We start from the raw sequence: 21,501 nt of genomic DNA on the forward strand, positions 1-21,501 counted from the left end.
TCACACTTCATTATTCTAAAGTTGAATGGGCTACAAAACTGCCTACTGCGCTGCCCATCACCGGTCTAAAATGGATCTTCTTTCGGCATAAGTATGTATGATTCTGTGACCAATCAACTAGACTGACTCATTTCGGACTCTTTTGTTATCATAAATTCTGAGTTGAACAAAAGTAAAAAAGTTCACGGACAAGTAATAATTTATTATTATTCTTAAGTTATTTTCCCAAGATATTTTCATTACAGGCTTGCATGGTGAATGAAATAAAAATTCAAACCTTAAAAGTAAAAACAGAATCAAATCGCTCAGAGAAATTCGTCGGAAGAAAGTTCGCAGCCAAAATTAAAACACACTGCAGTTTATGAGATTTCCCACAACCAAAGCGACGACGAAGTTTGTCTGACGAAATTCGGTAAGAATGGATTTATTTTTAATTTTGCCGCTGCCGCCGATCATAAAATCAGCTCTCAGTGGAAAAGTAGCTTTGTTTCCTCATTTTTCTAGCAGATAATCATCAGCAATAATCAGAATGGCAAAATTTGGTGATTCATCTTTTCGGTTTTGTATTTTTATATTTTTTGTTTGTCATTCAATTGATACGAATTTCGTATCTGTTCTGTTTTACTGGGCGAAATGTTGCGGCGAACATCACCCAGCGGCATCGCTCCGATCGGCGAAATTCGCACAGCGATTTGGTTCTGTTTATACTTTAACAGGGAAAAATTTTCATACTCACTCCTCCATGGCGAATGAGTAACATTCTTTAATACTCATGTTCCATACAAAAAAAAATTGTTACGCATTCTCATTTGACCATCCACTTCTTTATTTATCCAACGATTTTCTTCGTTAGTAGTTTGATTTCTGTTATTTTCTTAATAAAGTTAAAGATTGATTTTTTAATTTTTTTTATCCCGAAAAATAGAATACAGATTTGTAATCTACAGCTCAAATTTAACGGAATATTTTCTGACTTTTTTGAGCTCATCATGAGGGTTACAATTCACAATTCAGACACTTTTCTGACTCTAAAATGAGTCCAAATGTTTACAGGAATGCATTTACATATATATGTATGCATGTTTGTATGCATAACCATAAGTATGTAGACAGGTATAGGTTCTCAAATCCATCTCTAAAACTTTGTAGAAAACTATAAAATTGCAACAAATTTTCATTAAACTTAAAAAAAAATTTTTCACAGAAGTAATCTTTGACCACTTGAACTTTAAATTTCTATTACCAGCCCAGCAAACACAGTCTCTAACGTTAGAGAAATATTTTGATTTTAAATTAAAATTCTAATGTAGCTCTCGAATCGAATTAGAATGTTAGAATTCGTTTACAGAATGATTACAAACAAAACCAATTTAAATTCAACGTTGGAATACGATTAGATATCTAACCTCTTTCCCTATATTGAGAACTAAGTTCCCTTTTATTAGAGAATGCTATAATTCTCGACAGTTTCTTTAATCACCTTCTAACCTTCTACCTTAGAGAAACACATTGGAATTCTAATCGTTTTTAATCGTTCTCTAACCTAAATGTTTGTTGGAACAAATGTAAAAAAAAAAACGTTTTAAAATTTCGACTTTTTCATTTTATTTTTGAGTTTTTTGTTATACAAATGTCACGTCACGTCAGATTGAAAATGCCCATATGTATGGATAAACGGAATGCCGCATTATACTAAAGCCAGCCTTTCGATATGAGCTACTATTTCACAGAGCTGGGCGATAAGGATTACGATTACGAAACGATTAGGATTGCAGTAATCCCAAAAAGCTAGAAAACCAGATTAAGATTACAGTAATCCTTCATCGAACGAACTTAGATTACGATTACAGTAATCGTAATTTAAAAAAAGTTAACATTACGATTACTGTAATCGTAATCCAAGTTCGTTCGATGAACGATTACTTTAATTGTAATCCTGTATTGTTTATTTGCCGGTTATACAAAGTTTATTTCACACACACTACTTTACTTATTATTTTATTTGAATATTGGTTCCTTTTATTTGCCTGTTTTTTTAGATAAATACATATTATCCTCATATTATCGATAAGCGCGCGTTAATATTTCGCAAATTTATAGAATTACTTCGTTTAAGATTACTCAAAAGGTTCTAATTAGAAAAATTGTAAATTTAAAATTATTGTAATCATTCAACGAACGACCTTAGATTACGATTACAGTAATTGTAATTTTAAAATGGTTGAAATTACGATTACTGTAATCGTAACCTAAGATGCCTTCGATGAACGATTACCGCAATCCTAATTTAATAATTTTTGAAATTGCGATTAAAGTAATCGTAATCCTAGATGCAATCGGTTACACATGTAATCCTTATCGCCCAGCTCTGCTATTTCATATGAACACAGATATGTATTTATTTTATTTTTTTTAGTTAAAACGAAAATTATCAAATAAAATATTAAAGATAAAATAGTCTATCGGAAAGCTCTTCCGATGTTGCCCTTCGTATGCTTTGGCCGATTAAATACGCCATTTTGTGCGCGTATTGACAGCATGCAGGTATTCGAATAGTTCCTGGCCAATTGTAGTACATAAAGCAGAGTTTATATGTCAATCTTTGTATAATATCAGGACTATATTTGGCATCGTCTCTTAGCACTATGTAATGTGCTGGCGTCACGGTGCCCTGACGTACTGTCTGCGATACCAAATAAAAGTCGTACATCTTTGAACGTGTTATGACATTATCTACGACTGTGCCCGGTGGTGGATTGTCGACATTAGATCCATTCGTAGAAAAATATCTCGTATTTATACGTTTCTGTACAACAATAAAGGTTATTTTGACAGCATAATCCTTGAAAGCGCGCTTGCAAGCCGCCTCCAGTTGTGGTATCTCGTGGCCGGAACAAAGCGGCAATTGACCATCGCCAACACCATCTCGATAAATGATTATGTTATCAGGAAAAACTCCATTCTCTCGATGGAAACGTGTTACCGCAGCAGTAAATGACGAACAAAGGCCATTCACAATTTCCTCTCGCTTGCCCTGTATGACAGCTTTGCTGTACCATTTAGTGTAATTTTGATTCAAAGAGGCTACAAAAGCAGCGACAGAGTTGCCTTTTTGTGCTGCATCATGATAAGAGTCGATTCCACAGATCATAACATTCTTGAATGGAATTTTTACAGCCCACAATGATCCGCCAAGTTTGCAGTTCATTTGCAACATGATCTTCTGCACGATCGAACGATTTTTAGCCTCATTCAGTAAAGTTCGCGCGTTAATTACCTGCGATGGTATTGGTATTTCAGCGCAGCAAACTTTCTTAATTGCAGCGTAGCGATCATCACGATTTGTCGGACTAATGCACACAACTATTTGTGTTTGCCCATCAATATTTGTTCTCAAAGCTTTTACGTAAGTGTCCACTCTATCGTTATCCAAAATAACTATTTTCGGCTTATCCACCCTTATTCCTAAAGCACGAGAATTGCGATCCACATGTTCGTAAAAGTTTTTGGCGCATCGCGAGTCAGTTTTGCAATGGAATAAAATCCAATTGCTAAGGTGCACAACTTCCAAAACCTCATTGTTTCCAACATATTTAGAAAAATCTGCATTTATACCAGCCCCAAATTGCTTTTTACCCAACATGATTTTTTCTTCCTCAAATTGCCGACCATTTAAATACTCATGTGCATTCTTCAAGGTTAAACCCCAACACTCAAGTATTTTTTGAGCTTCTGGACAACTGTTTACGTTTTTGAAAAACTTCTCCAAAGCGAGTAATCTTTGGTTTGGCGAGACTCGGGTAAATGTAGCAATCTCACGCATTAGCTTATAGTCCGAACGTATATCATCACGCAAGCCCGTCAGGTAGCATAGTTCCGGAATAAGACAAACAACTAAATCTTCCGCAGCTTGCTTATCAGCAGTCTTTTGTTTTTTGATACTGATTATTAGGGGCTGAGTTTCATCTTTAATCAAAATATTATGACTTTGCTTGTAATAGTCGATATATGATACTTCAGCTTGTTTGGTTTGAAAAGTAGCTTTTGGGTTTTTCTCAAAACAAATATCGTCGATTCTGTACGTTCGGTTATTGTACCGTGTTATAACAACGGAACCCAATAAATACTTTTTGGCATTTTCCTGAAACATGTTGGGATTAGAGCGATAAATTTCTACTAATGTTTCGAGAACAGTCTTTTGGCATAAAAGGCGATGGGATACATCACAGCACAGCATCAAACCGCCTTCGTATTCATCAATTGCGGTTACATAGCCAGGCCATACCTCCAATTTTGCCTGTGGAATGACCTTCGGAGCAGTTGGATCGAATTGCTTTCGATCGAAACGCACATAATTCAAAGTTTTCATAACTCTATCGAACAGCACATTGTATAGATGTATGCAGTTCTTGAGCGCTTCTTTGCGTTTGAATAAGATTCTTATTTCAATGTCGGAATTGTCTGCGACATTTTTGCTGAGAAAAGTTGTTAGTTTATCTTTAAGTAAAATTGGCAGATATAAAGTTACTCCATCAAATGTCTTAGTGCCGCCAAATTTATCACGATGTTCATTCAGGTACTTCATACGTAAACTAAGCGAATCTACTGGGGGATGGAATCGCACTTCATAGACAAACACACCTTTTTCGGGATCAGATGACAAACGTATGTAATTACATGCCAAACGTACTGGCATACCTTTGTTGCCGTGTTTCAATTCTGGATTATAAATATCGGCCTGAATTACCTCTTTCTCAGGCTCCGGTTCAGGCACAGGCATTGGAACAGGAGCGCGAATGGGAACGGGAACGGAAACGGGAACGGGAGCGGGCTGAGTATCCAACTTAGGCTCTGCTGGCTCATCAGTAAATAAAGTTTTGAAAACATTGGCACGACCGCGACCCCCCCCCAAACAGGGAAGCTTTATTCGAATCAGTTGTAGATGTAATATTTCCTTGATTGGTATCGTCAGACGAACGACCCTCAAGTGTCATATTGGTGCATGATGAAGCCAAATCATCTAGCAGCCTGCCACGACCGACACGACGATACTCTCCACCGGAATTCAAACTTTTACTGCCTAAGCCACTATCCTTTAGAGATGAATCTCCATCAGTGGAATCTTTCTCTGTTTTGAGGGATAAAAGAAATCCGCGACCGCGTGCTGCCATTGCTGTAGAAATAAGATTGAAAATAAAAAGAAAAACACCGTTTATAATTAGCATATTCACTGAGTTATCTCTTTATATGCAGAGATGCTAATCTTTCGTTTCATAGCTACATATCGTCACCTTAATTCACATAGGCCCTATCCAACTCTTTTTTTGAAACTACGTTTTTCACACATTTTAGTAGGGCATATTAAAATATACCTCCAAAAATTTTGAAGTGTGGGTATCAAAAACAAGGGACTTATGACATTTTCTAATAGTACGGGGGCCAGCAGCGTCTTGGAAACCAGAATTTTAAGTCAGCTGGTTTTTTGATATGACATCTCTCTCACTCGCTCGGTTAGCGTGGGGCCATCTGGTAGGAGGTAAAGGTTGCGTTGACTAGTGCGCACCGTATCTTTACAGTCAAGAATGCTAAATTTTTAGTTAATTCTAGTATGTGTGAATTTCTTTTCATTGGCTTTAATTAGCTTTCAGAAACATAGATTTATCATTGCCGGACATGTTAAAGGTTGCTAAGATTGTGCAAGACGTCTTAATAAAAAAAATTCTAATAATTTTAGTGAAGCTCAAAATTTAATATGATGTGTTTTAAGTACTAATGAATCCAAAATTGATTTTCCAGATAATGGCTGCATTTCTTTATTCATTCTGAACGTTTGGAATAAACTTTTTTGTTTACTTATTCTTTAGAACGTTCCTGATGATATGTAAACGTATATTTCAATGGCATTCTGTTTATTCTGGTTGTGAAATGGATTTATCCGGAATGTATAAAGAAACGCAGCCAATAATTCGGTTGCTAAAGCAAGAGCCGGAGCGATTTAAAGCCTAAAAGAATCAAAGTACAAACAGACGACAGCGTTGATCCGGATCAACTCGGGAATTAACTGCAGTTGATCTGGACTAAGTCCGAGTTAAGCCGAAATAACGCTGCCGTCTGTTTAAGCTTTTACGCTGGTAGGTAGAGAGATAGTAGCGAAATAGTGAATTTTCAGAGGATTTTAGTATGAAAACTTTAAACTATAACTACTTATCTAACGTTATAATATAAGACTAATTATTGGAATATCAAAACTTATATTTTTTATTTAAAATACATATGTTAAGGCAAATAAGAATTAAACACCTTTCAAAAAACATCAACTTATATATTGTCGGAAAGAACCAACAAAAGCAAGCGAAAAACACAAACATTTTGATATTTATAACTGTCATAAAAAACCTGGCTTACAACAAAAATGCGCACCGGATGCTACTATCCAATTCCTATGCAGAATCTCTTGCTGATTACGAAAATCGAGTAATTTTCCATAAATAAGTTTTCGAAATATTTGCAATGTACCGTGTTTCAGCTTAAAACAAGTAAGAGCAGCGCTGTCTTCGGCTATGCCGAAGGCTTCATACCTTTCATGAACATCTGCAAATTTTACTTTGACAGATTACTGCTTTTGAATACATCTGCATACATCGATAGAGGAGTTACATACTTATATAAAAAATGGCATCTAAACAATCAGAGGTATGGAAGATATACTTTATATGACACCAATCTAAGTGATTTTCACCGCTATGTGATCGGTATGTAAACCGGTAACACAATTTATTGGGTTTAGTTTCCTACATAAAGGAGATATATCGCAAAAACTGGTATCTGAACAATCAGTGCTATAGGAGATAAAGCTTATACAGCATAGATTACATATATACATAATGTTGACTTAGTAGTGCGAGATATGCAAGAGAGTGTTAATAAAAATAGTGTGTACCTAAAAGAATATAAAAATGAATTTGATCGGGCAATACAAGCCAGCAAGAGAGAGTTAAAAGACCTTATGAAAGCGATGGAAGACAAATATAATGAGAGGTTAGCAACCCTAAAAATGCACCAAGAAATGTACTTAAAAAATGCTGCAGAAATTAATAAAGTGCGAGAGGTAGCGGAGCAAATGGTAAAACAAGTTGAAGTAGTGGGAAATGAAAATGAGAAATTATGTAGCGAAATAAAAACAATAGCGAAGAATAAAAGCAGTGTGACGCAACAGCAAAAATCATATGCAAATGTGTTGAAAATGAGTGATAACACACAAACAACTAGGGAGGTGCCGGAATTTAAGAAACGCACTCCTATCATTGTGAAACCGAAAGCGAAACAAACGAGTGAAAAAACAAAACAAGATTTAAATAATAAAATTAACCCTAATCACCTAAAAATAACTGATATCAAAGCTGGCCAAAATGGTGTTATGGTGATTGACAGTATAGATGAAAGTGAAAGAGAGAAAATCAAAGAAATTATGGACAAACAAATGAGTGATAAATACGAAATAAAGATCCCAAGGGACTATAAACCAAGATTATTTATAACTGATATGCACTTTGAAAAAAATAGTGATGAATTGATAGAATGTTTAAAGAACCAAAACAAATGCCTAGAGCAAGGCGAAATAAAAGTTATTAAACAATATAGTGTCAAAAATAACACCAAAACCTATTATAACGCAATTGTAGAGGTGGATGAGTGTATGTTTACTAGCGTTATGAAGTTAGATAAGCTAAACATAGGATGGGAAAGATGCAGATTTTACGATGGTGTTAACGTGACAACGTGTTTTAAATGCAAAGGATACAATCATAAAGCGACCGATTGTAAAAGTGAAGAAGTGTGCAGTAAATGTCTGGGAAAACACAAAACCACGGAGTGTAATGAAACTCCTAAAAACAAGTGTATAAAACAGCATAAAGGCTAATGAAAAATTGAACTTAGGGCTAGACGAAAATCACTTATGTAATAGCCGAGATTGTCCAGTCTATTTAAAGCACTTAAGTGCAAAAAAGCATAGGCTTGGTTATTAGCAACTAACACACCACTCAGAAGTTGTAGATCAACATGAGGAATATATTCCCGCAAAAGTTAACCGCAAAAGCAAGTCTGCAAATGCTGCTAACAGTGTATTAAAATGTATTTACTTAAATATTAATAGCATAGTTTCGAATAAAAGTGAATTGGAAGTGATGGCGGAAGTTCATAAGCCGGCGATCATATTATGCTCTGAAACGTGTACAACAAAAGATATTGAAGATAAAGAATTGGAAATAGCAACTTTTAACATGATAAGATGTGATTCCCACAGCAGGCACACTGGCGGAGTACTAATATACGTACATAGAGAAATAAACTTTAATATAATATACAATGATAGTGTTAACATGAACTTGTGGTGTATTGTAATAAAATTGAAAAAACTGGGTAAAAAGTGGCAAATAGGGGTGCTCTATCACTCGCCAAGCACAAGTGATGCAGCTTTCTTAGACTATTTAAATGAAATATTAATTGATAAATATGAAAAAAGTAACCACAATATAATAGTTGGTGATTTTAATATTAACATGAATCATATATCAACATATAGTACAAGACTGAATGAAATATTTTCGGTGATGGGTATGGCTCAAAAAGTGGATTTTAATACACGAATTACGGATACAACTGAATCTAAAATTGATCTCGTATATTCAAATTCAGAAGAAATAAAGTGTAAATCTTTGCAAGCATACAAAATTTCCGATCATGAAACTATAATGTTCAATGTTCCATCATCTAAATCTTATAAGATGAGAGTGTCCAAGAAAATTATTGCTTGGGATAAATATAGTAATGACAGTTTATTAAACCTACTAAGGACTTTTAATTTTAATATCGATGAAAACGCATTAATTGATGATAAAGTTGAACTAGTGAACCACATTTTAACGCAAGCAATGGAAAATTTAACTTATGAAAAAGAAGTACATATAAAATTAATGAATAAGTGGTACGATAGAGAGCTTGCACAATTAAATAAACATAAATTTTATTTATATACATGTGCTATACAGACAGGATTGTGGGATGAATACAAAAATATTAATAAAATGTATAAAAACCTGGTTAAAATAAAGAAAATTAAATACATGGAAAATAAAGTCATAATGAATGAAAACAACGCCAAAGAAATGTGGAAGTACCTTAAATCCACGGTCTGCTTGGCGCGTGATAAGGAAGGTATTAATAAAGCGGTAATCGATGGTATATTGGTAGAAGATGATCTTGCTTTGGCAAATGGACTTAACAAGTTTTTTATAAATAGTGTGATAGAAATAAATAATATTATAGAATATTTCGATATAACACTAAGTGGTAGTCACGCCAATTCCGAATTTAAGTTTGCAAAAATTACAACCGATGAAGTTATAAAAATCCTGCAAGATTTTAAATACAAAATAGGCGGTAGAAAAATTCTGTCTGACGGTGTAATAAAAGACTCTATAATGTATACAGGGTATTTCTACGCCCAAATAATAAATAGCAGTTTGGAAGATGGTATTGTACCAGAAAAGTGGAAAATGTCAACGGTGATCCCAGTTGAAAAAGTCAAAAAGACAATACAACCAGAAGAGCTCAGACCCATAAATACCATACCAAGTGATGCTAAAATTCTTGAGGTGTATGTTAAGAATCAATTGGTAAAACATCTAGATTCAAACAAAATACTTGTCAGTCAACAGTCGGGTTTTAGGAAAAAACATTCGTGCGAAACAGCTCTTAACTTTGTGATATCGGAGTGGAAAGACGACCTAAATAATAAGAAAGTGGTGGTTGCTGTCTTTCTTGACCTTAAAAGAGCCTTCGAAACGGTAGACAGGGAAATACTTATCAAAAAGCTTCAACAAATCGGTATTAAAGACATAGAGCTTGCGTGGTTTCGCAGTTATTTAAAGCATAGGAAACAGCGAACAGTTATAAAAACAGCGATATCGGACGAATTGGAAGTGCCCATAGGCTTACCACAAGGCTCGGTGCTAGCACCAATACTGTTCCTCATATATATAAATGATATAATAAATGTAATACAAGACTGTGAGATCAAACTATTTGCAGATGATGCATTACTTATGATCAGTGATGATAATATTACTACTGCGGTAACAAAAATGCAAAATGATCTTAATAACTTATACACATGGCTATGCGCGAATAGGCTAAAGCTTAACATAAATAAAACGAAATATATGGTGATAACTAGGAAAAATATTAATGATGAAGACTTAAGTGGGCTAAAAATAAATAATGAAAGCATACAAAAAGTTAATAGCATAAAATATTTAGGAATTATAATTGATAACAAACTTAAATTTGAAGAACATATAAACTACATAGTGGAGAAAGTCGCGAAAAAGATTGGGGTTGTGCAGAGAACTACCAAGTATATACAAGAAAAATATAAAATAATTATTTATAAATCGGTCATTGAACCACACTTTGTGTATTGCCCATCGATCCTATTCATAATAGCAGACAAAGAAATTGATAAACTACAAAAGCTTCAAAACAGATGCATGAGGTTTATTCTTAAAAAACGTAGAGATGCTAGAACGGGTGATATGTTAAAAAAGTTGAACTGGTTGAGTGTCAAACAAAAAATTTACTTTCACACCATGAAGTTGATATTTAATATAAAACATGGAAATGTACCTGAGTATTTAAGTAACAACGTAGTTTTAGTGGAGCAAACACACAATATAAATACTAGGAATAGACATAATTTCAAATTGCCATTGTTTCGAACAGAAATAGATAAGCAAAATATTTTCTACAAAGGCCTAAAAGGCTACAACGAGCTCCCATTGGAAATTAAAAACTGCAATGAAATCTTAGTTTTTAAGGCAAAATTATATGAATTTTGTAAAACTTTACCTATAAGATAGGATAGTGTAAATTGTATTTTGAATTAGGCTTTGAGCCGTAATAAATAAATAAATAAATAAATAAATAAATAAATAGATTTTGACGATTTTCTCAGTAGACTTTGTATTATTATTTATAAAATATCTTACGAAATTTTTCGGTTTTAGCTATTCAAATAAAGAAGTTTTACAGTAAAATCCCATATCTGAACAATCAGATGTATGGAAGATATATGTTGTAGTCATCCGATCCTTGTTATTTTCACTGTAAGTATTCTGTTAATAATGAGTGAAAATGGTGCGAAATTTCATGTTCCTAGCTGCATAAATGGAGGAGTTATGATAAAAGACCTCATATCTGAACAATCAGTTGTATGGGGGCTGCAGGTTATAGTGACCCGATCTTTATTATTTTCGAGGTAAGTCTTCTGTTGATAATGAGTGAAAACAGCGCGAAATTTCATGGTCCTAGCTACATAAATGGATGAATTATAACGAAAAATCTCATATCTGAACAATCAGTTGTATGGGAGCTATAGGTTATAGTTACCCGATCTTTTTAATTTTCACTGTAAGTTTTCTGTAGATAATTATTGAAAACAGTGCGGAATTTCATGTTCCTAGCTATATAAATGGAGGAGTTATAACGCAAAATTTTATATCTGAACAATCCGTTGTATGGGAGCTATAGGTTATAGTGACCCGATCTTTGTAATTTTCACTATAAGTATTCTGTTGATAATGGGTGCAAGTATTGCAAAATTTCATGTTCGTAGCTGCATAAATGGCGAAGTTATAATGAAAAATCTCATATCTGAACAATCAGTTGTATGGGAGCTATATGTTATAGTGGTCCGATTCTTCCGGTTCCGACAAATGATTAATACATTATAAAAATACACCCACCTACCAAATTTCATCCGGATATCTCGAAAACTGAGAGACTAGATTGCATACAAACAGACAGACAGACGGACAGACGGACAGACGGACATGGCTAAATCAACTCAGCTCGACGTTCTGATCATATAAGTATACATTTTCATGGGTCTATCTCTTTTTGTTCTGGTACTTACAAACATCGGACCAAAGTTATAATACCATTTCATGCTCATGAAAGGTATAAAAAGCGGTTGCAGTTAATCACGTATGTATATCTTATACGAAATGTAGCAAATGAAAGGCGGAAAAACTCCTCATACTTTTGTACTTAATTAAGGTAAATGAAATTACGTACAGACGTACATACATACATCACATAGCATCTCGCAGTGCAGACACGAACCAAAACCAATTTAGCTCTTTATCTTTCCAACTAGTGTTCCGGTATCGTTGGAATAACACTGAATATGTCGGGTGTACCCAAATACCCCCTTAAACCGGTAAAAGCAAAAAAACATTTTTTGTTTGGCAACACTTTAGCCTAATTTTTAAGAATCCGGGTAATCGTTTATGAAGCTTGAATACATTTTCTGGATACACTCTGCATGACCTCTCCACCGATACCACAAACATGTCGATTAACATCTGGATAAAAACTTCCAAATCTCGTGTATATATAAGCGAGTCCTTTCCAGCCACCTATCGGGTCCATTTTTCGCAGGTATATTTCGAACAAAAGAGCAATCATTCAAATCGGTTGAGAAACATAAGAGCAGTAGGGAGGAATAGATTTGTATGGGATTTCGTTAGCATATTAATATATAGATTTTTAATATTCCCATAATTAGTTTTATATTATAACGTTAGATAAGTAGTTATAGTTATAGTCATTAGTATTTAAACAACATCATATTCAATTTTGAGCTTTACTAAAATGATAAAAAATAAAAATAAAAAATTATGTCTGGCACAATGTTAGCGACAATGGACATGTCAGGCAATAATAAATCTATGCTTTTTAAGCTAGTTAAAGCCAATGAGAAGAAAATGGCCCTTACTAAAATGAGTTAAAAAAACTGTATTTTTAACTGTAAAGAAACGGTGCGCACTAGTCAGCGCAACCTTTACCGCCTGCCAGATGGCCCCACGCTAACCGAGGGAGTGAGAGAGATCTCATTTGAAAACACCAGCTGAACTTAAATTCTCTATCGAAAATGTTGCTAGCTCTTAGACTGTAAAAGGCATATCTGCAGTGTTTCGTTTATTTGTTATACTGTTTTTTGCTTCTTCTGTAAAATAGAAAATTTGCTGGTTAGCGCCTTTGTGAATTAGGGTAACGATATGTATGTATGTACATATGTAGAAAAGTTAACAAAACAAAATTATAGTACTTTAATGTTAAACCAAATAAATCAAATTTTTAAACGTTACCAGCTTACTGTTTAGGCGACTTCCTACACTTAGCGCCTAAATTCCCTCGACGTTAGCGAAAGGATTTATTTTATGTTAAAAAAGCAAACATAATTTTTTTGAAAATTTCCTAAATGCAACAATCTGAGTACTATAAATGTTAAAATTAACGCTATTATGAAGGCTGACAATTTTGTCAGGATTTTTTGACTATCCGGATACTCGTATTTCTTAATAAAAAATTTTAATAGATAGTGTAGTTTTATTCGATTTTCCGAATCTAAAAATCAAGAATAGTTTGTTTTGTTTATTTTGCAGCTTCTGTAATTTTGAAAACAATTTTACGAATCCGTTCAAATACTGTTTAGAACATCCGGAACAGATTTCCAGTTTTTATCCATACACATGAAACGCTGAACGGATAACCAGATATCCGAATACATGGATAGTCCTAGACTTATGGTGATTTCGTTTCTACCAAAAAATGTCGGTTTTTGATTGCCCCTTTCTCTTTTCGTGTTCGATTCTAAATTTAAGGCAAAGGGATTTAGTGTTCGTTTCTTAAAATGTTACACTCTTTTAAGGTAAAAAAGGCACATTCTTTGCCCTTTGAAGCTTTTCCAGGGGAGATGGCTGCCCTGAAGATTAGTTGCTTGTTTAAAACATGGCTTCGGAGCAAAGGGTTTTTTTCATCGCTCCACTCTAGCTCCGCTCCGGTATTTTAGTTTGATCCGAGCTCCGCTCTTTCTCCACTCCCGCACCCAAAACCACTTTTTAATTTATTCATTTACATATCGAGCCCTAACCGCTAAAAAACGTAGGCCACATTTTTTGAAAATTTTCTTTTTGATGCAGAAATGCATCTATATATACATATGTATACACTTCTGCACCCAAAAATAATAATTTAAGTATATTTATTAATTGATTTTTTTTTTTTAATTTTTATTGAGCTTGAGGTCGTTGTTTTTGAAATTTTTTGCGGAAAAAGAAAAATAAAAATTTTTCAAAGAAATTGTTACGACGCTAGAAAATAACAAAAACAAAATATAGAATTTTTTTAAGGCGCTAAGGAGCAAACTATTTTTTTAGCTCTTTGCTCCAGCTCCGCTCCAGCTAAAATCCTTTGCTCCGCTCCGCTTCGAAGCCCTAGTTTAAAACAATAAAATGTGTGAGGTAAACAACGTCAAGAAGGCAAAAGCATGCCCTTTGACAGGGTTGAGTGTAACATCAAAAACATTTTTTACCGGAGAAGGGTAATATTTTTTGGAAGAAACGAAATCACCATTAGTTACAATGCCCCTTTGCTGGATGCCATGCCATTTTTTACACAATGAAAGGAAAATATTTGATATGTTAAGTACTCACCTTCTCAGAGGTTTAATTCAATTCGCAAAATTAGAAATTTTCGTTTAAAGATGTTTTCGGTAGCAATTCCAAGGTTTTCTAAAATTTAAGTAAAATAAAGATATATACAATGTGATTTCAATGTCAATTTTAACAGCAAATTAAATGGAAAATGATTTCTTGTTTTCTGTCATTTCCATGAAAAATTCAGAAAATTAAAATCATTTTTCACGTAAATTGCCTTCGTGAAATTGGCTGTAAATTTTTTTTTATCTAGACTGACTAGGCGAATTTATATAAGGTGATAGCAGCAGTACAAAAACAAAAACTTACATGTATTTTGTTTTTGCTTTGGCGGCATAAACCGTCAAAATCTGTAAGAGTGCGTGTGGAAATTCAAACAAAATTTTTCAATTTGACATAAGAAGCCGTGAGGCGAAACACATACACAAAATCAGCTGATCTAGTAACACCACCTTATATAAATTCGCCTTGCAGTCTAGCATAAAATTTCCCTTCGCATACGATTACGAAATTGGAATATAAGAAAGTAGAACCGTTTTTGGTATATAGCCAAGTTTCGGGTTTTTGAGATCTGAAAGAAGTGCACTCACTTAATTGCAATTTTCTTTGGATATAGTTGGCCAATCTTAAATTTTTAAAAGTAAATCCTTTTTAATTTTCCATAATCTTTGTAAGTAGCAACATTTTGTAACCGGATTAGTAGTTTAGGGGCTATCAAGAAGTTTATTTACACGTAAACCGAAGATCTAAAAGAACTGTTCTACTTGTTTATATTTTGATGGTAAAATTCCAGAGGTCGGACTTCTTGTCTACTTGTTAGCTTAGAACAATAATCTCAAAAGCACTTTCTTGCTATTCAAAAGTCGAAACAAATTTGATTTTTCAGCGAACAATGATTTTTTTTTTATGGAGGGTATCGTGTTGAACTTTTTTGCTAAATAAACATTTAGTCTGGCTCGTTCCAGACTTTTCAATCAAAGTGGTTGGACACTCATTTGGCACATCCGCTTTCAGCCTGCTCAGGTATGAGTTTAACCTGCTGCAGTAGCCAGAGCGAAGTTCGGCTGTTCACAGGTCTAGAGTCTATACATATAACTCGAGACTGATTCCCTGTGAATGCCGTTCACAGCCTGTCGGTATGTTGACGGGTTCAGAGGCTGCTTAATGAACCCATGGACTTTGTCCGTCAGTTCGTATATATGCCTCCTCTGCAAGCAGCTGTCTGTTTGGGTGGCCTAATCTGTGGCTCCCAACCAGAAAATGCTTGCAGAGCATTATGTTATGCTCCTAGACTGGGAGCATTTTCGCCTCGTCATGAAGGTGGTGTTCTGGCGACATCAGGAGGCATCCAGTCGCTGGCCTGAGTGCGGTGGTTTGTGTTGTCTGTAGCTTCATCCACTGCCTCCTACTAGTCCCCGGCGACCACACTAGTACTGCGTATTTTAAAACCGGCCGGCCTATTGCCTTGTATGTTGCCAGCAACGTTTCTTTGTCTTTGCCCCCAAGTACTGCCGGCTAGCGACTTGAGGACTTTGTTGCGGCTCTGTACTTTATTGACAATAGCGGTTGCGTGCGCAGAGAAGGAGAGCAGGCTGTCGAAGGTTACTCCGAGTATTTTGGGGTTATTCACCGTCGGAATTGTTGTATCATCGACGTGAATTCCCAGCGGTAGCATGACCTCCTTCGTCCAGGTGGTGAACAAGGTCGCAGAGGATTTCTTAGGGGAGAGGGCTAGACACTTTGCAGTGAAGAAGCGAGAAAGCTCGGAGAAGTACCCGTTTACTTTCGAACACAAGTCATCAATTCCATTCCCCGTCGCCATGATCGAGCAGTCGTCGGCGTAAGAGACAATCGAGACTCCCTGTGGTAGTTGGGGAGGTTTGAAATATAAAAGTTGAACAGTAGCGGGGAAAGGACACCACCCTGTGGAACCCCCAGTTTTATTTTCCGGAGATTACTCGATTTGTCTCTAAACATTACCGACGAGTGTCGACCACTGAAATAATTTACCGACCACCGTTTGAGCCTCTGTGGGAGAGAGGAAGCCTCTATATCTTCTAGTAGCGTGGAATGGCTGACAGTGTCAAATGCCTTTGACAAGTCCAACTCTACTAGAATCGTTCTCTCACAGGGACGGTTACGGTTAAAGCCACGAGTTATCTGAGTGCTGTTGTTGTACTGTGCACTTTACGGAAACCATGCTGATGCTTCGCTTGGGTCAGGTGGTTCGTGAAATACGGGAGCAGCAAGTGTCTTCGCTACTGGGGAAAAGAGTGTCATCGGTCGATACGAATCTCCTTTGTTGGCAGGTTTCCCCGGTTTAAGCAGTGGAACCACTCTCCCCACCTTCCAGATGTCTGGGTTGATGAGAGTGGTCATTGACAAATTGAGGACCTCCGTTAGGTACGCGGGTCCGACGAAGCATGGTCACCGAAAGAAATTTTGACTCTGTCGTCGTGCTTCGTCGGATTGGACAGTGACCTCACGGTTGACCAAAGCTTACTCACACCAGAGGTGAAGCTACAGTTCTTCAGATACTCGTCCCACTTCTTCCGCTTATGTACATTCCCTAGTTCCGAACCTCCGCGTTGAGATCCCTGATATGGGGATCTCCGGTATCGGCCTGACGAAGGCTGTCACGCTCATCGGCTAGAACAGCCGCTTCGGCAGGGAAATTTGGACGTGGGCCCGTAATGCATCCTGCCGTTACAAAGCGAACTGCTCCAGCGGTGACAGCCCTGCGGAACTCACCAAGGTGGACGTCGGTTGGTGTGGGGAGAGCAGCGAAGGTGTTTTCAGTACATTCCGCGAAACCTCTCCAATCAGCTTTAGAAAAGTTGATATAGGCCCGGTGTTCAGCGGAAGCAAAGTCGGTTGGTTTATCGATCGAGATGACTATGGGCAGATGGTCTGATGCCAAAGTCAGCATAGTTCGCCATGATGTGCTGTTTATCAGACCAGCGCTGACAATTGTTAGATCTGGCGAGCTGTAGCAGCTGCCCATAATCCTGGTGAGTGCGTCGTCGTTCATTGTGCATCATCGATTATCGATCTTGCTCTGAAGACCGTTACAGTTAAATTGAAGGAGCTTCATGTGGTTCGGGAAACGTGTGGTAATGCGGGGTGTGAGAGATATGTGTGGCCGTGATGCCATTGGGTGTGGCGCTGCTGAGGTGGTGGTGGTGGGTGGCGTCGCAGTTGAGGCTTGCGACCGTGCCGCGCAACACGGGCCCTCGAAGTTCCTCGTCCAATCTCGCGTGGAGCGCAGACCTGAACATGCCCTAAAGTGGCACCAGCCAAGGCAGGCGTTACACTTGACTGGTGTCACATTACGGAATATCCCGGTCTGACATACCGGCAGGTTGTAGGAGGAACCAAGAGTTGTTGCCGGCGGCGCGTGGGTGGTGGTGCGGTTGTGTGTGCTCTGTGGTCTGTCGTAGTTGTGGTGTGGTCTATTGTGTTGTTGTGCTGTGGTGTTTGTGTGGGGCTGCTCAGGTGGACTGGGCTAGCCGTGGAGGCTGCTCTGTTTGAGCAGCAGGGGACCACAAACGACGTGGTCCACTGCCGATGTGTCCGTAATCCTGAGCAGATTCTGAGGTGACTCCACCCCTCGCAAGCATTGCACTTGACTAAGGTGGAGTTGTGGTGTAGTCGTCACTGGCATACACAGCAGGTGTAGGTTTCTGGCCCATGGTTTGACTCGATGCCAGCCCTGAGCAGAAGAAAACGTAGCGAATGTAACCCTATGGACGAACAACTTCTGAGATACTTCGCCGACCTAAACGGGGTTAGATCGCCGAAACAACAGCCCTTGGTCGGGTAAAACCCGAGTCATTCCGGTACGTAAAACCGCCTCTCGTGGGAATGTAGGGTTATTCATCGTCGGAATCGGTGTATCATGGGCGTGAATTCCCAGCGATAGTCTGACCTCCTTCCCGCCATTGCCATTACAGCCGGTTTTACGTACCGGAATGACTCCGGATTTACCCTACCGAGGGCTGTTGTTTCGGCTATCTAACCCCGTTTAGGTCGGCGAAGTATATCATGTAGCGGCACTACTAAGCCCCGCCTGGGTAGGTTTGTCCATCAATCGTTGTCGTCAAGCTCAACTAACGTTTTTTGACAATATACATACATGTGAATCGATCTCGGGAGATTAATTTATTTTTAGAGGATTTTTCCCTGCATCGATTAATTTTATTTCTATTCGAATCGATTGATATCTCTAATAATGTATGTGGATACATATACTCTGGTGACCGATAATTAGAAAACATTTTTTTCTCAAGTTTTGACCATCTATTTGTACTTATTTTTAACATTTTTTTAGGAAAGTATAGTGCCTGCTACAACGAAAACGTAATAACTCAAAGCTTCAAACTTCGTATAAGATATATAATAATGGAATTCCTCGAAATAATTCGGGTATGCAGTTTTGTAGCGCATTCAATTCTAGTATAACAATGTGCAAGTATGAATTAGCTCGAAAAGTTTAAAGCTTCGAATTACATAATTTTTGTTGTAGCATGCACTATATTATCATAAAAAAATATGTTAAAAATAATAAGCACAAATAGATGGTCAAAACTTGAAAACAAAAATAATAATTGGTTTTTAATGAAAAATCACATGTTTAGAAAAATCGTTCAGAAGAGCAGCTAAGATTTGAATCTTGAAGTGATGCTTATAAAAATGGTTCAAAGAATTTTTTTGTTTGGCCACGTGGAAAAAACTTTATCGCTCTTCAAGATCACCGTACGTACATATGTATGTACATATAAATGATTGAATTTAATAAGATTCTCAAATTATTTTTCACGTGAAAAACTTACCTTATTTATCTCGTTCAGAAATAACAAAAAAACAGCTTCTCTTTGCACTTTTGAGCACTATTCAGAATTAAACGCACAATGCGACTTGCAAGGCCAATTTGTTAACCTGGACTCAAAGAAGGGAAGTGTGTGCAAATGCAAAAAGTACAAATAAGCTGGAAAGTAACGGTATACTTCTAGAATTTTATGTATGAGAAGAACTGCTATTTTCTTCTTTGTAGATGTGAATGTTATACACAACCTTTTCTTATTCTGTGAGGTTCAGTTGAGATAACACAATTCCACCATGGATTCAGTCATGAAGGCAATAGAGGGCGACTTCGTTAAAAATCTAAGTACAGTACCTACCGCTAGCAGGTAGCAATTGGGGCGAAGACAAAGAAACATTGTGAGCAACATACAAGTTAACCAATGAAACTAATGTTGGGAGCTAGTGGGATGAAGCGAATTGCTTAGGCAAAATGGTACCAACCTAATTATCCAAGCACACAGCGCGTATAACAAATAAATATATGCATTCAAACTTTTATATTAGAACAAACGGTCCCAAGGGATTGATATTAGCCGCTACAACAACAATAACAAAGGATTGCCTACACACGTTGGACATAATCTCGCTTCTGCCGTTATCAGTGAGTGCCAGCCATCTATTGCACATGTACGGGATTTGTAACATATTTGAATCTTCTAGAGTGATGAAGCTTTAGCATGTTTCTAGATAAGTTTTTAATAGTGTGATATGATACTCTGAACATTGTTGGAACGTATTATATGTTTTAACATTGGAACTACATACATACATAAATTCCTACTCCATAGCTATAAATATAAATCCTACTGTTTATAAATTTACTTGCGTATTTTATGTTGTATGTAAGAATAAGTAATTCTGCATACATAAACTATATACATATCGATGGCCCTCTGCAATAAGGCACAACTCAAAAACCAAAATCCTTAACAGGTAGTAAGGGATTGTTTCTTAATTTTGAGATGTACATTTTAATTAAAATGAAACATTCAATTTTCACAAACTTACCGCTCTCGCGTCCGCTTCGCTCAAAGTTATATTAAACGCTGCATAAAGTTCTCAGAACTGACGCATTTCTGGTTTTATATGCTTGGCAACAAGATACTCAGGACACAATGGCACACAAGATTAAGTAAAACTGGATAAATTCCAATAGTCGGGGGGCTTCTCTGAAAGTTACATATAATAAACGCTGTATAAAGGAAGTTCTCAGAACTAGGGACGCATTTCTGGTTTAATATGCTTGACAACAAGACACTCAGGACACAGTGGCACACAAGATTAAATAAAACTTGATAATACGGAATTTGGTTCAACTAATCGCCTGTGAAAGTTGAATAATGTAAATTCCCTATAAATTCCAATAGTCGGTCGACTATTGAAAGCGTTTCCAAAACAAAGCTTATCACTTAACCACAACTAGTGATAAAAGGAAATGTTTTTAATGAAATTTACACAAAGATTCCTATAACCACAAGCACGGCAGAGGTGGTTTACTGTTTTCTACAAATAATTAAAAAATGTGTAGAAAAATTGAATTGTTGAATGAACTGCTGAATAACGGGAAAATAAAACTTGCTATTTTTTCATCCAATTTGCTTACGGTGCGATTGTTTTGTTTTGCTGCACAGCGTCCTATATTCCGCGCAGTGTTGCATTTGATTATCCAAAGGAAATTACATTTGGTTGCTTTTGGGATTTTTTACAGAAATATGTGGGTTACCCGTCATTGAAAAGAACGTAAATATCATGATACAAATACTTAATTATTCGTATTCGTCATAATGGTTATTTATTGAATTGCTGTGTAGTATCTATGTACATTAGACTGCATCACCAAAAAAATTGCGGCTTTTCTGCCGGGACTACAAAATTGATTATATTTTAAGACGTCCACCAAAACATTTTGGAAATATATTAAAATTTACGTGAGCAGGACCGATTTGCAAATACCTCCAAAAATGGAGATTTTTATGAATATAAAAATAGTTTCTTCGAAAATAATTTGAAAAAAATCCCCTCAGTTGACAAAACAGATTAAGCTTAAAAAATCTTTAAAAACCTTTTCAACTGAATC

The 21,501-nt window shown here is 36.4% G+C and overlaps 2 protein-coding genes across 2 annotated transcripts; one reads left to right on the forward strand and one right to left on the reverse strand.

Annotated features, from left to right (window-relative positions):
• Positions 1-1,580: 1,580 nt before the first annotated feature.
• Positions 1,581-21,086, reverse strand: LOC118737796 (protein argonaute-3). The gene is given in 5 exon segments (XM_036468558.1): positions 1,581-4,918; positions 4,920-5,173; positions 14,559-14,636; positions 20,433-20,593; positions 21,028-21,086. Coding segments are annotated over 2 exon segments (2,727 nt in total). The 5' UTR covers positions 5,172-5,173; positions 14,559-14,636; positions 20,433-20,593; positions 21,028-21,086; the 3' UTR covers positions 1,581-2,443.
• Positions 7,055-7,921, forward strand: LOC118738264. Its single transcript, XM_036469190.1, has one exon. The coding sequence runs from the start codon at positions 7,055-7,057 to the stop codon at positions 7,919-7,921; it is 867 nt and encodes a 288-aa protein (XP_036325083.1).
• Positions 21,087-21,501: the final 415 nt, after the last annotated feature.

The sequence above is a fragment of the Rhagoletis pomonella genome, unplaced genomic scaffold (genome assembly GCF_013731165.1).
Source record: "Rhagoletis pomonella isolate Grant_MI unplaced genomic scaffold, Rhpom_1.0 Rhpom_scaffold_00004, whole genome shotgun sequence".
NCBI classification, from domain to species: Eukaryota; Metazoa; Arthropoda; class Insecta; order Diptera; family Tephritidae; genus Rhagoletis; species Rhagoletis pomonella.